This window comes from Triturus cristatus, chromosome 6 (genome assembly GCF_964204655.1).
Source record: "Triturus cristatus chromosome 6, aTriCri1.1, whole genome shotgun sequence".
Lineage (NCBI taxonomy): Eukaryota > Metazoa > Chordata > Amphibia > Caudata > Salamandridae > Triturus > Triturus cristatus.
Window position 1 is genome coordinate 1,074,169,735 of NC_140589.1, and position 22,873 is coordinate 1,074,192,607.

General features: G+C 46.0%; 1 protein-coding gene across 1 annotated transcript in view; it reads left to right on the forward strand.

The window, feature by feature from the left end:
• Positions 1 to 22,873, forward strand: part of VIT (vitrin) — a 1,751,009-nt gene that overhangs the window by 677,599 nt on the left and 1,050,537 nt on the right. Inside the window, exon 6 of the mRNA XM_085611942.1 lies at positions 1,163 to 1,296. Within this exon, the coding sequence (XP_085468068.1) occupies positions 1,163 to 1,296 (134 nt within the window). The remainder of the gene's footprint in view (positions 1 to 1,162; positions 1,297 to 22,873) is intronic.

Here is a 22,873-nt window from a genome sequence, read left to right on the forward strand (position 1 = left end):
GCGAAATAAAGACGGCCTGGTCAGCCTTTAATCCTGGCGATGAACTGGGGCCAGCGGAGGTTCTCTGGCACACACTCACGCGCTGAGAGTGCGCTGCGTGCCCCCTCTCTTCTCACATGCAGAGAAGCACAACAGTGTGGAGTCTAGTGGGAACAGTACCGCCTCCTTCCAACTTCTACAATAGATGGTAGCTTATCTGCCTGTTGGAAGACCGTGTGAATCGGTGACGTCGGTGGCTACAAGGCATCAGAACAGAGGACCACTTAAACAAGCGCGCACTGAAGCTGACGGAGTGGGAGGGGGAGTGGGGGCGGCCACGCAGGCTGCCAAATGGTGCGATGAATCACGGCTAAAGTGAAAGTAAACAAGTGGTTGCAGGACTCCAAATGGTGCGCGCGCCCGGACGGGTCACATGCACTGTAGTTGGAGGCCTGCAAAGCCACTGTTTGCACTTCCAAAACGCGCTTACTATAAGTCTCGCCAGAGCCAGCGCTAAAGCGCTGGTCAGGCGAGACCTAAAAAGGATCTGTTCTCTCCTACTGATCAATACACGGTATGCTTCCACCACTTGTGCTCCTGCTGCTTAACTCCTGCTGAGGGCAGGCCTCTCAACATTATGGGCGTAGTGCTTTGGGTGACAATCCCAGTCCAACAAAACTGCAATTTGTGAGACAGGACTATGTCATGGTGCACACACATGATCCATGTTTGCTGCAAAACTCAGCATTAGGAATCCAGATGTCAGTACAATTGGGCACTCAGGGCAGGGGTGCATGTCCATTACAATGCAGATGACATTTCTATCCCAACAGATCTACTGCTCCATCCCAATAAATATACATATGTGCTCTGTATCTTATGAATTACTAGAATGTGCATGGAAAACCATTTTCAGTACAAGTAAAGACAATCTGGATGCAGTTGGGGCAGGAATCGAACATTGCTTTATTAACCAACAATACATGCCCCTAACATTCATAATAATACAAAGGGTTGATACAATTCACTGTATGCATTTATTGTTTGATTTCATTGATGAAATTCTGACAAGAATCTTTTTTGAATTTTGAAATATGAGTCATTCTTGAATTCACATTATATATATTTCATAAACATTGTGCTCTAATTTAATGTATGATGTTTACTTTTATTTTTCCCAAAGTGGTGTAATTGATAACTCTGGAGGAAAAGTACTTGTTAAAAAAATTCCAGGGCAGTCTGGATATAGAGGAAGCTTCTCCAATGGAATTCGGTCACTGTCTTTGCCACGCTGGAAAGAATCCTTTATCATTACAGGTAACGCACAGTACACAAATATTTCACCATTTGCTCTACCATCTATAGGTTGGACACAGAAATATTTTGCAATCCTTATTTGCCCATGTATGAAAATATTTCAATATAATATGTTTGTGTATCACCAGTGTATTTTCACAAAATTTAGAAAGTAACAGTAAGTAAAAAGTGCATAACACATTTTCCTGTCATGTACGGTCCAACTTAAAGTCACATAGGCACCTGGATATGCATACATTTTGTCTAAATGTTTAACCATCCTGTAAGGAAGCGTACGCCTGAGTTTAGCTATCTCATTTTAAACAATCCTGAAACATATTCTTAAGCTTTCACTTTCATGTCAGTTCCACACCCATTTCTTCTGTGCACTAAGAGGCAGAGACAAGGATTATGTCAGATTAATCATGATGGTGCAATGCAACAATGAAATTTAGGACTTTATTATTCACATGCCCAAGACCAGCCTCTAGAATGTGGAAGTAGGAAGAATATGGGAGGAATCCACACTTAGACCAGCTAGACAGTGCTTCTTTGCTCCCCATCAAGGTTTAAAAAAAAGTTAAATATCTATCTATCTATCTATCTATCTATCTATCTATCTATCTATCTATCTATCTATCTATCTATCTATCTATCTATCTATCTATCTATCTATCTATCTATCTATCTATCTATCTATCTATCTATCTATCTATCTATCTATCTATCTATCTATCTCTTTCTATATCTATCTATATCTATATCTATCTCTATCTATATCTATCTATCTATCTATCTATCTATCTATCTATCTATCTATCTATCTATCTATCTATCTATCTATCTATCTATCTATCTATCTATCTATCTATCTATCTATCTATTCACTGAAAAAACAAAGGTTACTGGGACATTATAGTTAGGCTAAGATTTCACTCATACAAAATCAGTGAAATTAAGCAGTTATAGTTACCTGAGGTAAATATAACTTGCACCCCCGCAATGCACTGCTTATGGCCTCATATATTACATCACTCATGACATGGTCAGTACGAGTGAATTCTTAGCCTAACTAGAATGTCCCTGTAACGTTTGTTTTTTCAGTGAATTTCTAAGGTTTTTCAAATTATATTTCCTAACTATAACGTCCCTGTAACCTTTGTTTTTTCAGTGAATTTCTATGGTTTTTTAACTGATAGTCATGTTTGTAGAGTGGTGGAGAAAAGGGGTGGGGCCTCTGACCAGCTCTTAGGAATTTTGCTGTGTGGGACTTTCTGGAGGTAACAGGAGGGGTTCTTGACCACCAAGGACCCTCAGCATCCAAGGGGACTTCTTCTCCCAACCAGTTGTGTACCTGGATAAGCGTTTGCAGAGTGTTGGAGAAAGGGGTGGAGCCCCCAACCAACTCACAGCAATCCCACTGTGTGAGACACACTGGAGGTAACAGGAGGGGTTGTTGACCCTCAGGGACCATCAGGATCCAAGGAGACTTCATCACTTCAACCAGCAGTGCATCAGGAGGCATGTTTGCAGAGTGGTAGAGAAAGGGGGCATGACCTCCAAAGACCTCTCAGCAATCCACTGTGTGGGACTTACTGGAAGTAAAAGGAGGGTAGTTGGCCCGCAAGGACCCTCTGGAGTCAAAGAGACTTCATCCCCCAACTAGTAGTGCACCAGGATGTGCATTTGTAGAATGGTGGTGAAATAGCTGCCAACACTTCCTGGTTTGAAGTGTTGGCAGCCAATCAGATATCAACACGAGATCAGGAGGGGTTGCTGGTCTTCTGTATCTCTAAATATAGATCTGGAAATGTATTTAAGTAACTCTGCAACTACTGAACAGATTTACACCAATTAGCAAAAAGGTCACTTTCTGGACCAACAGCTACCTTATTGCCAAATGTACTGTAATTCCATTTAGCAATACCAGATGTAGCCATGTCTAAAGTTCCTATGGAAATTAACATGAGGAAAACATGTTTTGGGACCCTGCCTTTTTTACGGCTCCGCCTGATGGATCACCCTGAAATTTTGAAGGCAGCAGCTGAAATGTATGGCAAACTCATGTAAAAAAATCTCGTGAGGATTTGTCAAATGACGGCAAAGTCCTATGGAAATTACATCCTAAATATAATTACTTACTGGCAACCGCCAGTAGGTACTAGGTATATATATTCACTGAAAAAAACAAAGGTTACAGGGACTTTATAAAAACAACAGTTGAAGGACAGAATGCAGAACAATGTCATACATTCACCCCAGTACAGAGATCTGGGCCTAAATCCATCATTTTTTTGCTCACCATGCCATTCCTGTTTGAGCCCAGCCATATGCAAATCAGTCTTGACCCTGTGCCTCATGGGAACAGTCTAGCCCGAACTGCCAAGCCAGGTCCTCCCTGGACTGAAAACAAGCATTCTAGGGCCGGTTTTGGGGTTTCACCCCTCTTCAGCCAGGATAGCTTGATTCCAGTGGCATGGAGAGCACGGTACCCACGTCTGGGCATACCCGTCCCACTCCGGGTGACAAATGCAAAAACAACAGTTGATGGACAGAATGCAGAACAATGTCATACATTCACCCCAGTACAGAGATCTGGGCCTAAATCCATCGTGTTTTTTGTTCCCCATGCCATTCCAGTTTAGAATCAGCCATATTCAAATCCGTCTTGACCCTGCTCCCCATGGACACACTCCAGTCTGAACTGCCAGGCCAGGTTCTCCCTTGCCTGGAAAGAAGCAGCCTGGGACTGGTTTCGAGGTATCACCCCTCATCACCCAGGCTTGACTACCATGGCATGGAGAGCACAGGCCCACGTCTGGGCATACCCGTCCCACTCAGAGAGGAAAATGCAAAAAGAACAATTGATCAACAGAATCCTGCAGAATGTCAAACATTCACCCCAGTACGGCGTTCTGGGCCTCAATCCATCATTTTCTGCTCCCTATGCCATTCCATTTCAGACCCAGCCATATACAAATCAGTCTTGACTTGTTTCCGGTCCAGGGAGGACCTGGCTTGGCAGTTCGGGCTGGACCTTTCCCATGAGGCACAGGGTCAAGACTGCTTTTCATATGGCCAGGTCTAAACTGGGGTGGCATGGTTAGCAAAAGAATGATGAATTTAACCCAGATCTCTTGACTGGGATGAATGTTTTGATTTGTTCTGCATTCCGTCCATCAATTGTGTGTCATAGTTAGGAAATAGAATTTAAAACAACTTAGAAATTCACTAAAAAAAACAAAGGTTACAGGGATGTTATAGTTAGGTTCACATTTTACACACACAAAAGCAGCAAAATGCAGCAGTTGTAGATGTACTTATGTCAAGGAGCTATAACACATTCCCTAAGATAACTATAACTTGCACCCCTGCCAAGCACAATTTTCTCATCAATAATTTTATTGGAAATATTGCAGTGATATTATTAATGATGTTATAGAAGATGTCATGACATGTGGGATAATTAGCAGTGGATGGCGAAGGCGTGAATTATCGTTACCAGAGGGCTCAAGTTATAGTTTCTTGAGATAAATATAACTATGACAACTGAGTATCTATGGTCTTGTGTGTGTAAAATCTGAAACTAACTATAACATCCCTGTAACCTTTGATTTTTAGTGAATTTCTAAGTTTTTTTTATGTCTACTTCCTAACTATTGCGTCCCTTTAAACGTTATTTTTTCAGTGAAATTCTTTGCTTTGTAATGGTATTTCCTAACGATGAAGTAAAGTTATTTTTATTTTTTTTAAAAGGTGTGAGGTCCCCCATCAAAAAAAGAATTACACACAAAGGTATATATGCGAAATGGTTTGAGTTACCTTGCATTGTACAGGCATACGTTTTGTGCCTAAATCAGTTATTACAGTTGGAGTATCTGACTTACCAGTTTAAATGTAGTAATGAAAACTAGTGGCTTTTTATTTTGCAGAATTAGATACTTGGACATTAAGGTTATACACGGGTTACTCGAAAAGAAGATAGCGATCGCGTAGGATCACAGCTTCTGAGCTCCTGCTTCAGTCCCCTCTATCTCCCTCTGGACGGCTTAACTGCTTGCGGTGTGTGGATGCCGATGGCATAGCTGTCTTTGAAGCTTTTGGACGGGTCAGGTGAACCTTGTTGATGGCATTTTTGGCACCGTAATTCTGGCTGTGCCCGGCGCGGTGTTGTGGCAGAGGCGTCTTGGAGCTCTCTTGGCGTTTGCCGGGAGGTTGGCTTAATCGTGTCGCTGCGTCCTAGGTGAGTGGGTGGGACTTGCGGCTGGAAACTTCGGATCTGCCCAGAAGGCGGCATCAGGCTTTCCCTCTGGGGTAGCTTCCACAGCCTTTCAATAGTCCTCCAAAAACGGTGAAACAACCAAGGGAGACTACTTCACGGACTACTGCACAATTGCAGGGGTTAAGACAGGAGTCTCCCCTGGCTAACATTGAAGAGAATGCAGGTAAGCTAAATGAGTCCTTCACTGCTAACAATCGGTTGGAAAGCAAGAGGACAGGGAGGAGGAGGAATTTACCAGACTGCATGCAAGCTGGGGCTAAAAAACTGGGGGGGGGAAGACATCTGAAGAGGGGCTCTTGGCCCCCAGTAAAGACAATCATATCCTACCTCTTGCATCACCTCAGCCAGCTATCACTGGCCACTTTAAGATCAAGAATGGAGGGGGTTGCCAAATCACCCAGGAAACTCCTAAGAAGCTGGATTTTGATGAGTCAGACCGAAGTGCATCCTTTGTATCTGATGAGCAGTCTGGATTGACTCCGGCACAATTTGAAAATATTGAGGTGGTAGCTAAAGTGCAGCTGACGGAGGCTCTCTGCCATTTGTATCCGTGTTTTCTCCACTAGGTGGGAGTAGCAAACAGAGGTAGGTGGTCAGGACCGCCAGAGAGATGATCTAGGGGGCCCTAGGAAAAGAACACAGGGTCACAAATGATCTTTGACCTAACTCTCAGCCTGTTTTTCTGAGTGGTGCTACTGGGGGCTCCATTTGCAACATAGAGACTGGGTTAGTAGCAGCTGATCTCACATCCAATGGGGCGAACACGTTCTTCTTGCTCATTGATGATTCTCATTCGGAAATATCTAGTTTTGGCCATGGCAAAGCAGGAGACAGCTCGTCAACTTCGGGCTCTAGCACATTTGAAGTACATGAGACAGCCCTTAAGCACCAAAAGCATTGAAGGATCTCTAAGGTCTCTAAAGGCTATAGAGATCCACGGAAGAACAGGGAGAGACACACTACTAGCAGCGGGCTGAAATGGGATTATTCCCATACATAACATAACATAACGGTGGCCATACGATGATACTGGGAATGACAGAGATGGCGCCCGCTCAGGCAGAGACTCCCACTTGTGTACTGCAGGCTGAAGGGACAGCAACTATAAACCCTGCTCTGGCCTTGCTATTAGAGTCGATTAAGGAACACCGAAGGTAACCCGTGCAGACAGGAAAAAAGCCAGACAGGCTACAAAAAAGTTGGAAGGTGCGGTTTGGAAGGTAGGGGAGGCTTGTTTGGAGATCAGTGAGCAACTCAACAGCATAGAGGAGAGAACAACTGTCGTAGAGACTGAGTTGGCAGCTGTGAGAAAGCAGACTAAGTCCAGCAATACCCAACTGACTGATGTCATGTGTAAAGTGGAAGACCTGAAAAACCACCAGAGAAGGAATCATCTCCGTTTTCTTGGGATCAAGGAAGGCCTAGAAAGGAATGACATTCAATATTTTATCCTGGACCATCTAAAGGAAGATTTTCCCAAACTGACATGCTGGGACTGGGCACGTGAGTTTCAGAGGGTCCACGGTTTCCTTTTACTCACCACAAAACCATGCAACCCATCAGAGATCAAAGGGAGCTGAGGGCTATCTTAGTCTTTTTTGGTAATTTCCTGCTGCATCAAGCTATTTTTGAGAAGGCTCACCCAGAGGCGAAAAGGAAATATAAAGAGTCTTCTTTTTTTCTTGTGCCCTGACTTCTACCATATAACAGTGGAGTGCCGATGGCGTTTGTGGCAGGTTAACAAGCCTTATAAAGATGATGGAGTTTGGGCCTTTCAGTTGGCACCAGCCAGGTTGAAAACAATAGTCAGAGGGACTGTAAAATTCTTCTCCTCTGAAATAAAGGCAAGCCACTATCTCGAACAGGCTTTGGCAGAAAGAAGAGATGTATTGATTTTGGGGTTATTAGTTTAAGAAAGTATGAACTAGGTTTAGTATTGGTGGGTTTCTCTTAAGTAAGGCATGCCCTTTTTTGAATAATGAGGGCATTTGCGTATGGGGTTGTTCTCTCACATTATATTTGCAGGTATTTTTTTTTCTACCACATTGATGTGGGGGGTGGAGGAGTGTCTAGAGGTGGGAACTTGTGGTGTCTCTTGCCACCTCTATCACATAGACCTGGTAGGTCTGGCTGCTTTCATTGGTAGGGGGTTTGACTGGGGGAGGGGGTTGATGGGGAGATTGTGGGAACTTGTTGAAAGTTTGGTATTTAAATTGCAGGAAAGTATTATTGGTTTGTTGGTTCTTTTTGCAGCACTGAAGGATAGGGTATGGTTTGAATAAATGATCGGATGAGGTAGTTTGTTCTGGCATTTTATTGCTTTTGTCTATTAGTTTTGGCGGGGCAATTTGGATGGCTAGAATAATGTACTGGGTGGATGGCTAAGCTTTGCATTGCCACTATTAATATCTGCGGGCTAAATGACAGATCTAAAAGGAGAAGGGTTCCAAGAAGATCTACAAATTTCAAAATCAGATGTGTATTGCCTTCAGGAAACCCATATAGCACGGAGTGATAGCACCATGCTTACTTCTCTGGGGTTAAAGGAAGTGTGTCACACAACCCAGGATGTTAGGACTAAGGAGGTAGCCATCTTAGTTAAAAGGAATCTTATTATACCTGGGCGAAACACAGTGAATAAGCATGGCAGATGGGCTATAATGGAGTGCATATCAGCCAATGGTTCTTTTATGCTGTGTTCAATCTATGCTCCAGTTTTAGATGCCCCTGGCTTATTGAATTTTTTAGCTATGGAGTCATCTTCTTGTCAGGCACCATGTTTAGTTTGGGTGGACTTAAATATAAATGGGTCTAGAAGAGTTCCGGGGATAGTAGTGTCTCCAGCTTGGGGAGCAAACCGCAAACTCTGAGATCTTTTAAAAACCTTATGAAAGATATTGGTTGATTGAATGTTTGGCCCAGCTTGAAAGTCCAGGAGCCTGGATATACCTAGTATTCAATTAATCAACCAATCAATCAATCAATCATAGCATTTGTAAAGCGCACTACATACCCGTGAGGGTCTCAAGACGCTTGGGGGGGGAATGCTGCTACTGTTCGAAGAGCCAGGTCTTGAGGAGTCTCCTGAAGGTTAGGAGGTCTTTGGTCTGCCGTAGGCGGATGAGGAGAGTGTTCCACGTCTTGGCGGCGTGGTGGGAGAATGATCTGCCGCCGGCGATCACTCTTCGGATGCGGGGGACAGTGGCGAGGGTGCGATCTGTGGAGCGTAGCTGGCTGGTGGGGGTGTAGAGGCTGAGTCTGCTGTTGAGGTACACTGGTCCAGTGTCATGGAGTGCCTTGTGTGCGTGGGTGAGAAGCTTGAAGGTTATCCTCTTGTTGATGCGGAGCCAGGGCAGATCTCTCAGGTGGGGTGTGATGTGCTGCAGCGGGGGATGTCGAGGATCAGGCGTGCAGAGGTGTTCTGGATGCGTTGGAGCCGTTTCAGGAGTTTGGCCAGGGCTCCTGCGTAGTTTGCGTTGCCGTAGTCCAGTATACTGCTGACAAGGGCCTGGGTGACCATCCTTCTAGTTTTGGTGGAGATCCACTTGAAGATCCTGTGAAGCATGTGGAGGGTGTTGAAGCAAGAGGAGAAGACAGCGTTGAGCTGCTTCGTCATGGAAAGGGTGGAGTCGAGGAGGACCCCTAGGTTTCGTGCGTGGTCGGTGGGTGTAGGGGGTGCTCCTAGTGCTGTCGGCCACCAGGAGCCGTCCCAGGCCAAGGGGGTGGGACCGAGGATGAGGAACTCCATTTTGTCCGAGTTCAGCTTCAGTCGGCTGTTTCTCATCCGGTCGGCAACAGCCTTCATTCCTTCGTGGAGGTTGGTTTTGGTGCTGTGGGGGTCCTTGGTGAGTGAGAGGATCAGCTGGGTGTCGTCGACCTAGGAGATGATGTTTAGGTCGTGTTGTCGGTAGGGGTGGGCAGAATTTGCGAAATCCACTTTCGCAAATTATCGCGAAAATGTTAAAAATTATCGCAAACACGCGGAAATATCGCGAAGATGCAGAAGTTTTTTTCCCGCATGTTCGCGAGATTTTCTGCATGGTTGCGGCTCGCCAACTTACCCATGTGGTAGCTCGCGGGCGCGGCCATCTTGTTTTCAGTCGTCACGCGGTGCATGATCGTGAGAAGAAAGACGTGATCGCGCGACGCATGACGTCACTGCGGGCGCGAACTGTCGCAAGACAGCGCAAATGGCTAAAAACAATACAACATCTCATGGAGAACGCGACCGGATCAAGAAAACTTGTCGGCGAACGCAGGGATTCAGGTAAGGCGATCGCGCGCGCGCGAGAATGTATTATTTTACAGCGCGAGCAAGGAACAAATTATCGCCAAGCTGCGGAATGCGAAATTTTGACATTTTCACGCTCTCCGCGGAACGCGAAAATGTCAAATTATCGCAATTTCCGCGAACGGAACGAAATTTTCGCCCAGGCCTAGTCGTCGGGTGATGTGGGCGAACGGTGCCATGTAGACGTTGAACAACGTTGGGCTGAGGGATGAGCCTTGGGGTTCGCCGCAGAAGATCTCGGTGGCTTCGGAGCGGAAGGGGGGGAGGCGGATGCTCTGGATTCTCCCAGAGAGGAAGGAGGTGGTCCAGTCCAGGGCCTTCTCTTGGATTCCGGCGCCGTGGAGGCGTGTTCTTGGTGTGCGGTAGCAGACTGTGTCGAAAGTGGCTGATAGGTCCAGGAGGATGAGGGGCGCGGTTTCTCCATTGTCGAGCAGGGTCCTGATGTCATCGGTGGTGGCGATGAGGGCCGTTTCAGTGCTGTGGTTGCTGCGGAACCCGGACTGGGATGGGTCAAGGATGTTGTCCTCCTCAAGGAAGCTGGTCAGTTGTTTGTTGACGGCCTTTTCGATGACTTTCGCCGGGAACGGGAGCAGGGAGATGGGTCGGAAGTTCTTGGGGTCCGCCTTGGGTTTCTTGAGTAAGGCATTGATCTCTCCATGCTTCCAGCTCTCCGGGAAGGTCGCTGTCTTGAGGGAGATGTTGACGGTTTTCCGGAGGTGGGGTGCGATGGTGCTGCTGGCTTTGTTGAAGATGTGGTGAGGGCAGGGGTCTTCCGGGGATCCGGAGTGGACGGTTTTTCATTATCTTGATGGTGTCATCGTCGTTGATGTTGGTCCAGGCGGTTGGTGGTCGTGGGAGCAGGGTATCGGCGGTTGCCGGGGTGTTGACGGCGTTGAAGCTGTCGTGGATGTCTGCTATCTTCCGGTATAAGAAGGTGTCCAGCGAGTCGCACAGGTCTTGTGACGGCGGGATGTCGTTGGTGTTGGAGCTGGGGTTGGAGAGTTCCTTCACGATGCTGAAGCGTTATTTGCTGTTGTGTGCGTTGTTGTCTATGCGGTCTCTGAAGGTGGTCCTTTTGGCAGATCTGATGAGTTGGTGGTGTCGACGGGTGGCGTTCCTGTGGGCTGTGTAGCTTTCTGGTGTTCTTTCACAGGTCCAGTTTTTTCTAGTTGTCGGCAGGTTCGTTTGGAGGCCTGGAGGTCTTTGGTGAACCAGCTGTCTCCCTTGCTGGTGTGGATGTTTGGGGGGTTCTTCAGCGGGGCGAGGGTGTTGGCGCAGTCGCCGATCCATTGTCTGAGGCTGCGGGCTGCGGCATCGGGGTCAGTCGGGTCTGTGGGTGGGCTCTGGGTGAGGGTGGTGGTTAGCTGGTCCTGGGTGATCTTGCCTCAGCTGCGGCGGGACATCTGCTGGGTGCGGTGGTGTGTGGTGGGTTTCCGGAAGGTGAAGTTGATGCAGCGGTGATCTGTCCAGTGGAGTTCGGTGGTCCGGTCGAAGGAGACGTGGGTGCTTGCTGAGAAGATGAGCTCCAGCATGTGGCCAGCGGAGTGAGTGGGTGTTGTGGCAAGTTGTCTGAGTCCGAGGTTATCGAGGTTGTCGATGAGGTTGGAGGAGTTGAAGTCGTTGTTGTTCTTGAGGTGGAAGTTCAGGTCCCTGAGGAGGATGTAGTCGGTGGAGGCGAGGGCGTGTGTGCTGATGAAGTCAGCGATGGAGTCGCTGAACTGCGGTCAGGGTCTTGGGGGTCTGTAGATGAGGGTGCCTCTGAGGGTGGTGTTGGTGTCAGTGTGGATCTGGAAGTGCAGGTGTTCGGCGGTGCTGAGGGTGTCGTTGGCGTCTGTCGAGATTTTGAGAGTGTTTCTGTGGACGATGGCAATTCTTCCTCCTATTCTGTTGGTGCAGTCCTTGTGGGTAATCTTGTAGCCTTCCGGGATGGCTATGGCGATGTCAGGTGCCGAAGAGGGGGTCCGCCAGGTCTCCGTCAGGAAGGTGACATCTGGGGCGTTGGTGTTGAGTAGGTCCCAGAGTTTGACGGTGTGTTTGCGGGCGGAGCAGGTGTTGAGCAGAATACATCTGAGTAAGTTGGGTTCTTCGTTGGGCGGGTTGGCGGGCCGGATGCTGGTGAAGCTGCAGTTTCGGCAGGAGAAGGGTCCTTGGGTGCACTTCGGGGTGACCAGGCAGCAGGTGCGTGATCGTCCGGCGTTGAGTGCGTGGAGGGTGCTGGAGTCATAGCGGAGGCGGGAATCGTGGTGTGTGCGGGGGCCAGGGGACCTGGCCTTAGGCGCGCCAGCGGTGCAGCGGCTGCGCGCGGCCTCCATATGAGGGAGTGAGGTTGGGAGGAGCAGCTGGGATGTGGGAGCGGGGCGGCAAATGGGAGAACAGGGGGGCGGGGACGCAGTGGTGGGAAAATAACAAAGGGGGAGCAGGCGGGTGTTAGAGGGGCTGCTTTCGGAGTTCGCGGGGCAGGCTCTGAGCTTTGAGCTGAGTTGAGGCCCAGCTGTAAGGTATTGGTTGCGGTCTCCTGCCATCTTTTGCCTTTCTGAAGTGGTGTTGGCAAGGATTGGAGTAGTAGAAAAGAAAGTCCAGATGGTGTGTTTTTTTTCTTTCTCTAAGGGGAGAAGGAAGGAAGGAGGAGAAAATATAGATTGAACTTCAAACTTTTAAAACTCCAAACTGCAGAAAGAGGGTCTGAGTTGCCCCGTCTGACGCTGGTGCTTGCTGCTGTTTTTTTTTTTTCTTTGACAGCACACAAAGTAACCAGTATTGACATTTGAAAACTCTATATCGATATACCTTTTAGACGGGGAGAAAGCAGCATAACGCCTGGGGCAGCGAAGGGGGCACACCATCGTCGCTGTGAGGGAAACTGCATTCGCTGAAGGTTTTTTTTCCCTCTTCCTCTCCTGCTGTGAGGGGAACAGTGCTGTGCAAGTACATTCCCCAGCATTTCCTGCTTTGGCGCCCCGATCTGACGCCACTAGTGCGCCTGGAGGCGTGATTTAAACACCATCATTGCCAGGAAAAGGCATGGCAGGGCCACCCCACCCCCCTACAATTTGGATTGAACATTCCCCATCGTGATTGCGATTGTATTTCATCTGGATAAGGTACTGTGCCAAACTCCATTTGTACATGGGGTTGTCGAAGTCAATGTAATTGGCCTATAGAATCACACTGTGCTTGGATGGTGTCATTTTGAACTTCAGTATTTTGTCACAGTTGCTGGTCATTGGTGTCTCCCTTTTCTTCCAGTGTTAGGTTATTGCCTAGGAACTATTTTTTTTTATTTTTTTATTTTTTCGTCTGGGCCATGAGGAAACGGAAAACTGTGGAAGGCAGAGCGGCAGGTAGTAATACTAACAGTGGTGCAGGTAAGGGCAAAAAGCCTAGGAAAAATCAGAAACACGCTGCTGGTAATTGTGTCATCGATAGAATTGACACTCTTATCACTGAGTGCGAGGACATCCTGGCCTCAGAACCCTTATTACCACATAGTAGTGGTCATTTTTCACCTACCCACGCTAGCTCGCCATGCCTAGTCACCATCCCCACTATGTTCCAGAAAGCTTGTAGAAAGGGCAATTCCGATAACAACAGCAATACCTCACTTGTTTTAATAGAAGGTTTACAGGATGTGGCTAATAAAGATCCAGTTTCTATCACCGTCTTGGATGAATGTGTTTCCCATCCCACAGTCCCTTGTTCAAAAAGGGTTGCTATGTTAGCTGTGCCCCATTCCAATCCAGGTATAGACCTACAGCCAACAAATACAGCCCAAGTACAACCACATTTGCGAGGCGGTGTAGATTTACATACTCCTGTTCCTCAAGGTGATCACACGTCTATTGATTTACTCAAGGGGGAAATATCCACTATGAGACAGATGATTGAAGATCTCACTGCAATGGTTAAAATGTTATTACCTTTAGCCACACTTCTTTCGCGGTACCCAAGAAACCTTTCTCTCCCTAATAGGAATAAGGATTCAACGGCCAAGACACTTTCAATCGAAAGGGATAATCCAAAAGGAGTTGTTAGTCTATGCCCCACATCCTCTACAAACTCAGTTTCCAAAAGTCAGAAACTAAATATCAATAGAAATAATACGGTACCTAAAAATCATTCTGTTTTACAGGGATTTACACCTAGGGAACGCCCCAAAAAATTGTCACCTAGTCTGAGACCAGAGCCAGTAATATTTAGTGGCATACCTGTGGGCAGAAACCCTGTTGCTAATTCACACCAGCAGACTCGCTATTCATCTATTGCCCCATTTCTACTGAGCCAAATGATTCATATGACTAACGTCCCCAAACTTAGTCCTAATGCTGTTCACGAGAGTTCTGACTCCCTAAAAAATAAAGTGACACATTGGATTCGAAACGTAAGGGGCTGTCGTTCCCTGATAGGGGAGGATAATATTTGCACTCGTAGATGTTCATCCCCAGCTCAAACACATGATTTTATAGAACTTACATTATGTTCTACTGACCTAGCAGAAAACCTTCTTACCTTAGAATTTAGAACCTGTCCCCCATCTGCTTCAGCTATACAATTTAGGAGCATTTGCTCGCACATTAGGGGTGTTACAATTGGCTCTTTGGAGCAAGGGTCGTCCTTAAAAGCAGTTGACTGACTAGTACCATCCATTCTTCTAGCATAGCTCAAAATACCAATACCTGCAGCTCCGAGTATGACACACAAATCTCTATACTAAATCTTGACATACTAGATAATGTATAAATCTCCTCTTTAATCTCAGATACACATAATAATGCATTGGAAACTGATGGGAACGTGGGATTAAGTGCCCACACTGAGATTTATCAGAGGTTATGTGAGACGGGGCTAGATACAATTTTACCTCACCCTGAAGTGTCTGGTCTGCAAATACAACCGAATCTGTTTGAACTGAAAAACAACAGTTTGGCCTTGACTCCGTCGTCCAGTAAACTTAAGATTTTATCGTGGAATATTGCAGGTCTACAAAACAAACGTATACTTCCTCATTTTAATCAACTTATTGAGGGATTTGATATTTGTATTTTCCAAGAGACATGGAGTCTTGTGTCTCTACACAAAACAGGTTATGCTTGTTACTGCATTCCAGCTATTACTGCGGGGAGAGGGCGCCCCTCATGCGGTCTTACAGTATGGGTAAATATTGCCCAAAGTTGTCAAGTTCACATGCATCCATTCCTAAGTCATGACATCATGAGACTGACTATCAGGGGCCCAATAGGCGGGGATACTTTAGAGATGTTCAATGTTTATAGTAGAGGAACTAAGGCGGGTAATCAATTACCTATTATCGCGCTTTTAGAGCAGTCAATATCTAGTTGCCTTCCGGGTAATTGTATTATGATTGCAGGTGATTTTAATTGCACTTTTGAGCCCTTGAGCTCAGATGATTTGCTGGAGCATGATAGGGCTGATGGTAAAAGGTTAATCCCCAGACTTAACTTACCCCCTATCAAAAAATGGACTATCCTAGCCATTCAACTCAATGCACTGGTCACAGAGTTTGATCTTAGGGCAACAAATGGAAGAACTCCCTCAGATATCAGGGGGCAAACACCTTTAATAGAGTTTGCTTCCCATCACGTATCGATTACATCTTGCTGGATGTAAATGTATGGGATGAGAAGACTGACATGTTCGTAGGTACTACGACTGATAGCGATCACAATCCTTTATGCATGACTATCCCTTGGGCTCCCTTATAAAATCCCATGACCAGTGGGGCAGCAACCTTTGTTACTAACATCATTCCCTCCAATTGTAGGAGGCATCTTAAGTGGGACAGGGTCTCTCTGCATGAAGAAAACGTATTGGCTTTTTGTAAAATCTTGTCTGAGAAAACAGCAGAACTTAGTGCTGTGGCTTCAGACACATCCAAGTGTGATACGACCTCCGCAGCTCATGTCAGTACTGTAGAGACACTCAGCTCGTATTTTCAGGCTCCTTGTAAGAACAGGACTTTGCGTGTCCGCCATAAAATACAAAATCATTGGTATAACTCGGACTGAAAACTCAAAAGACAATCTTTGATTCTAGCAATCAGAAACAAGAACTGTTCCAGAGTAAAAAGTGCTAGGAAAGATTACAAGGTAGCCTTACACAAAGCTAAAATTGAGTGGGATGAACGATACTGGTTAGAGCTGAAGGACGCTAGTCTGGGGAAAAATAAAAAAACTCTTTTGGTCCCTAGTTAGCCGGGGAAAAGATAGGGATCTAAATACTATACCCAATCACATTACCGGCCATGACTGGTACAACCATTTGCAAAGTTATATTCCCCAACAGTGGAAGGATGTCTGGAGGAGCTATGCGGCACCCCTGACATCCCTCCCATAGGGAATGATAAAGAGTGCTTTTCACAGGCTGAAATAGAGTCTGCAATTTCGAAGTTAGTCCCCGCCAAGGCCCCTAGACCGGACGGTCTGCCAGGAGATTTATTTTTGTCTGATCATAGAGGGTGGTCGTGTTATTTCTATTTTCTGTTCAATGCCATAGCTGCAGGATGCCCTGTTCCAGGTTCTTGGAAAGGCGCAGTAGTGGTTCCTATGTACAAAAAAGGAGATAAGGAAGACCTTTCAAATTATAGGTCTATAAGCCTAACTGATGTAATGCAAGAGGTACTAGGTAGGGTCCTCTTCCAGAGAATACAAGTATGGGCTGAAGAGGAGGATATCCTCTCATATTATCAGGCGGGCTTTAGGGCCAATACCGGTACAATCGATCAGGTTTTTAGGCTAATGCTCAAATATTGGAAAGTTGTTCTAATTGGGAAGGGTAGCCTCTATATGGCATTTATTGACCTCAAAACAGCGTTTGACCTGGTACCGAGGACAAAATTGTGGCAGATTCTAAATGATATGGGCATCCCGTTGTTAATTCTTAATCTTTTAATCCGTCTCCGCGAGGGTAATTACGCTCAGGTGAGATGGGGTAACCAAGGCCAGTTAACGGAGCAGATTCCTATTGGCAAGGGAGTGCGCCAGGGTTGCGTGATGGCTCCAACCCTGTTCTCCTTGTATGTGAACGGGGTGGTGAAGTTTCTTCAGGAGGACCCAGCCAACGCGCCTATTCTATTGGATGACAAAGTGCCAACACTTCTGTTCGCTGACGATACCTTGTTGGTGGCTAAGACTCCATTTGGGCATCAAAAACTGTTGTGCAAATGTCAATCCTTCTGTGATGCTCGGGGCTTAGTTATTAATACCATGAAGACAAAGTTTATGGATTTTAACCCCCCCTAAATCTTTCAGGAACAATTTTACACTTAATGGCACCCCCCTTGAGAGAGTCGGGAACTTTGAATATCTTGGCATACGACTCTCGGATAAAATGCGCTGGAGACCCCATATATCCAAAATGCTATTGAATCATAGACGCGTGACTGGGGCAATAGGCAAAGAACATCGCTCCTCATATACCAGGCCTGTTGCCTCTGTGCTCGCAGTCTATGAAGCAAAGGCAGTTAGCTCGGCACTATATGGAGCTGAGCTATGGGGGTTTGAAAATGTGGACGAAATAAGCAGGTCAGAGCACAAATTTCTGAGGGATCTGTTGATGCTCCCACGTAATACCCCTTTAACACCACTAATGTATGACATGGGTAGGCGTCCGTTTAGAGCAGTAGATAGGCTGCAACCACTGCTCTTCTGGGCTCCTATACGGCGTACCAAAGAGCTTACGAACTACGCCTTAGCTCTAACGGAGGCAATGAATCTGGATGTGAACCATAGGTTCAAGTGGCTATCATATGTGAAGAAAACGATGATGCAACTTGGCCTTAAAGAGTCATGGGACACCCAGACTCCGCCCAGTAAAGCGGAACTTAAGAGATACTATTGGGACTGGTTTGACAGGCAAGAACTATGCAAGCCGATGTTGGGTAGATTGACAGAAGAGTTCCTCTTGTTTAAGCAAGCTAGATGTTTGGAGCCCTATCTAGATGTGATCCAGGTCCCACGGGATAGGACTCTGTACATTCAGTTTAGGTTCGGCACGCTCCCTGTTAACTCCTATATGGCAAAGTGGCACACAGCCGAGAATATGACAGAGCACTGTCCGTGCTGCGGAGCATCTGTGGAGTACATTGCCCATGTCCTCTTCGCTTGCCCTGCATATGCTACAGCTAGAAGCAAGTGGTTAAAACCAATATGCAGCGACATGGGCACTCGCGACTACCTGTCCGCTCTGCGCATTCTAAACTCTGATCCTAGTATCCTATTTTCATGCAGAGTGGCTACGTTTTTAGGCCGAGCCTGGGTCATTAGAATCAGAGCTACACGAGGTGTGACCCCAATGTAGACAGTTACGACTTATCATAGGTGTATAAACCATATACTATACTGGTCTGCCACTTAACTCTCAAAGTATTAACAATGATATAGATATCACTAGCCCCTTAAATATTCTTATACTCTGCTTACTATGATTGATTTCTCCCTTATATGTACTAAGTATCCTAGAATGAAATATTTTTATGAAATTTGTTTAAAGCTTTTAACTAAATATGCTGCTATTAATTTTATCTCATGAGACTTTTAAACAACCCTCTGTACTACATTTGTCCTTTATTGTACAGATTTTTTTTATTGTATAGATTCTGTTTGATGCTTTTATGATACATGCTGTTGAATAAAGCTATTTGAAAGAAAGAAAGGAACACATGAGCAGCCTCTGCCTGTGACTCCCACGGGATGCTGTGGCACACACGGGGCAGCCCCTGCCTATGACTCCTGCGGTATGCTGTGGCACACATGGGGCAGCACCTGCCTGTGACTCCCACGGGGTGCTGTGGTACACACAGAGCAGCCCCCTGCCTGTGACTCCCATGGTGTGCTGTGGCACACATGAGGCAGAACCTGCCTGTGAATCCAATGGGGTGCTGTTGCACACACAGTGCAGCCCCTGCCTGTGACTCCCACGGTGTGCTGCTGTACACATGGGGCAGCCCCTGCATATGTCTCCCAGAGTGTGCTGTTGCACACATACGGGCAGCCCCAGTCTGTGACTGCCATGTACTAGAGCGCTCCAGGCTCTCACTTATATTGGTGCTGTGGAACACATGGGGGCAACTTTTGACTTTGACTACCACAGTCTGCTGTAGCATCCAGGATCAACAACAGGCTCTGAGTACCAGGGGAACCCGGTTGGATCCCCCCCCCCCCCTTCTTCTGAGTTCTAAAGTCAAACCAATGAATAGCTGAGAGGCTTATGTGTGCGGGCAGCCATTGAACATCGACCACCCCCACCTCTACCCACCAGAGGCTGCCCCAACATTCAGATCTGTTTGGTGGTACTGTTAATAGCGTTCCCCCGATTCCAAGTATAGTAAATAGAAGGCTGGGTCATATCCATTCACCAACCACTTTTAGAGCCAAGTGTTGTCATATGAGCGAGGTTGATTCCAAGGACATGGGTATGGATCCAGAGCCGATTCACTAGTGTGTTGACACAGCAGAAATTTCTTGTAAGTGTCTGATACTGATGGGTGGACTATTTTCTGACCCTACAGTCAAGGGGTGCCCTGTTAACCAAGCTTATTTAGAGGGCATGGTTCCAGAGCAGCTCACTAGTGTGTGCACAAGAGAGCAAGGGATGATAATGAGGGGTATACAACACACAGTCCTATTTCTACAAATGACAGTAAATTACAGGAGACAAGAGTCGGGTAGGTAATCACACTTATTGAGAGCATGAGCATGCTTCCAGGGCAGGTTCACTACTTTGTGCAAAGAGAACCTTTTTGCAAGGGGTGAACTGTGTGCTGTACTTCTTTTACAAACTGGAGTAAATTTCCACAGCTATGAGGTTTATTCGGAAGGCACGGTTCAAGGGTCAGTTCACTAGTGTGTGCATCAGTAATACTCTTGTGAGTGCTGGATAATTGGGAGTGAACTGTGTCCACCTATATTTACTAACTAGATGAAATTATAGCAACCAAGCCATGTTGGAAGCAGCTCTACTTTTGCGGATGAGGGATGGCCTATGTGTGTTCAAGGTTATGCATTCTTAAAGTTTAAACTGCTTCACTGTTGCACACCCTAGTGAGCAGTTGCACTTTAATTTTTGCCACCTTTTACCATATATCTACAATTAAATTGTGTACAAAGTTGTTATCCATTTTGATAAATACATGACATGCAGAACATTTTCTTTACTCAGCGTTGGGCACTCTGTTAAATGGTTCACTTTTACTGAATCAGTTAAAGTGCACCTTTAGCGGTGCTAACAAGGTAACCTTTGGTTCCCTTAGGCAATCTTTACTCATTTGTCATTTGTAAGCTCTTTTATCACCATCTGTGTCACTTACAATATCTGAACATGACACATACAAGCACTCTGCAAATTTCTCTGTATAGTAATGTTCAATGTATTCCTTGCTGTGCTCAAAGCCTTGGACGCTCTTAACTGCACTCTCACCCCGGCCGACTCAGTGAAATCACTAGGAATCATACTGGACCCAAAGTTAGATATGACCAAACACATCAAAAACTCTGCTAAGAATGCCTTCCTCAACCTCAAACTGCTCAACAAAATAAAGCCCTTCATCCCTCTGAATGATCTCAAACAAGCTACTCAAGCCCTAGTGCTGTCCAGACAGGACTATGGGAATGCAACCCTCACAGGAGCAGCAAAATCCCACCTGGCTCCCCTCAGAACAACTCTGAATGCAGCAGCCAGAATGGTCACAGGAGTAAAGAAATTTGAACACATCTCCCCTGCGCACAGAGAACTAAAATGGCTCCCAATTGAAATGTGTGGAAACTTCAGAACTGCCTGTCTCACGCACAAAGCCCTACACACCTGAAAACCCGCCTACCTGGCAGCGAAACTCAAAAAAGCAGGCCAGACAAGGAGCCTCAGAAGTAGCAACACTCTACTCCTCATCCCGCCGAGAACTCACAAACAAAAAACCACATCTTGTTCCTTCTCGGGAAATGCGCCAAAGATCTGGAACTCCATCCCAGTCCATATCAGGACCACCCCCTCCTTTGTAAACTTCAAAAGACAACTCAAAGACCTCTTCCTCAACCGATCCCTTCCGATTGGATAGCCGCTCATCAAGCGCAAACTCCCACACTCCGTAGGACTCAGCCACCTGAGCATCAAGACTTCCACCTCACCCACCATCCGTTCGGTACCTAGACCTCCCCTCCAGAAATAGGTCCTCACTCAAATCAAGTTAGCTATGACTCTCATACAATGCGTTACAAGAATGTGTTATTATATTCTCAAACTGTCGATTCGCCATGACTCAATTGTATTATATTGCTTTTCTTTGACTGATTTCACCATTATTTTTGTTGTAAAGCGCTCCGATACCCTCGGGTCTGGCTAGCGCTATATAAAACTTCTAAATAAATAAATACATTGCACTCAGATTCTTAGGAAGCACCTCATAACGCACTTTCAATTTATGAATGGGTATGGCGACCCCTAAAGTGAAAGCTCGGTATGGGGCTCTTACAAACAAGCATTTGGAATCATAAGTCTCGCATTTGCAATAGTTTAAGCTATTGGCATTGTAAATGACAATGCCTTTAATTTATCTCTTTTAAAAAACAAAACATAAATAAAAGGTGTCATTTACAATGCCAAAAGCTCATACACACTGCGAGACCTATTGCATTGAAAATGCTTGTTCTTTCTTAACGCAGTACCTCATTTCAGTAGGGGCACAAACCCCTGGTAGCAGGTTTTTGTTTGCATTTGTCTCAGGGTGCATGATTTACAGCATCATTAGCTGGCCCGAGGCCCACTGGGCTCCTCCCCTTTCATATCAATCACCAATAGGCTGATTTTGAGTACCCTCCCCAGAGATGGAACAAGGCCCATCATGTCTCAGATGCTTTCTTATGGAATAGATGTGGTAGGCGTGAACTGGGCTCTAATAACAATATACAATAGTTTATAAAGTTCCAACTCACTCAAGCGCTGCAAGCTTATGTTGCTGTCACCTTTCTAAGTGGTTCCTTATTTACCAAATTATGTCAGGGTGGTGTGTATATAGCTCACACATTGTTTTAGGAAGAACAATGGCACATGTGTATATATATATATATATATATATATATATATATATATATATATATATATATATATATATATATATTCACTGAAAAAAACATAGGTTTCAGGGATGTTATAGTTAGTTGGACATTTCACTCATAGAAAACCATAGAAATTCCCCTGTTATAGTTAGTTGAGCTAACTATAACTCGCGCCCCTGCAATGCACTGCTGATGACGTCACATATTAAATCATTCATTACATGGTCAGTGACATCACTGATGACATCACTGATGACATCTCAAATGACGTTGTTTCACCAATCCGCAACACAGCCCAATAGGAGAGCGCCTCAACGTGGTCACTGCACATGAGGACTTTTGCAATCTCCCATGCCCAACTGCCAGCACATACGCCAAATATCAAGGCATCCCATGCACGGGTATCATGGTTACACTCCTGGTCGTGGGCCAACAGGGGGCGCCCACACAAGTCATAATCCAATTCAGCTACCATTGTGTTGGAGAGGCAGACATCCATGTGCCACTCGAATGTACATGATCGACAGTGGAACCAGGGCTGGACGCAGGTGATGTACGCAAGACAGAAGCTCAGACAATAACTGATGCGCAACACTGCCAGTGCCCCCAACAAATGTAGCATACGTGCACGGTACAGTTCCATGTGACAGGAGATGTGCATGTGCCCGGGATGTCCTGCCATTGCGTTGCTAGCTCTCGTAGAACCAGCACTCTTCTGATCTGCAGCAGTTATGTGGATGATATGCCACAGCTCGGAGCAATGAGTCGTATGTGTGTGCAACGTTTGGTCAAATGGGTTGTTGTGTATGTAAGTGTCAAGCGCATCCCATGCAGGAGTACCTCAAGCAAGGGCTTCTGTGTGTGGGGTGTGGATACGTTGGTCTTTCATTAGTGCTGTGCGTGGTGTGGTAGTCATCATCATCTACTATGGTATCTCTATCAGGGGGTGCCAGCCGCATGCCA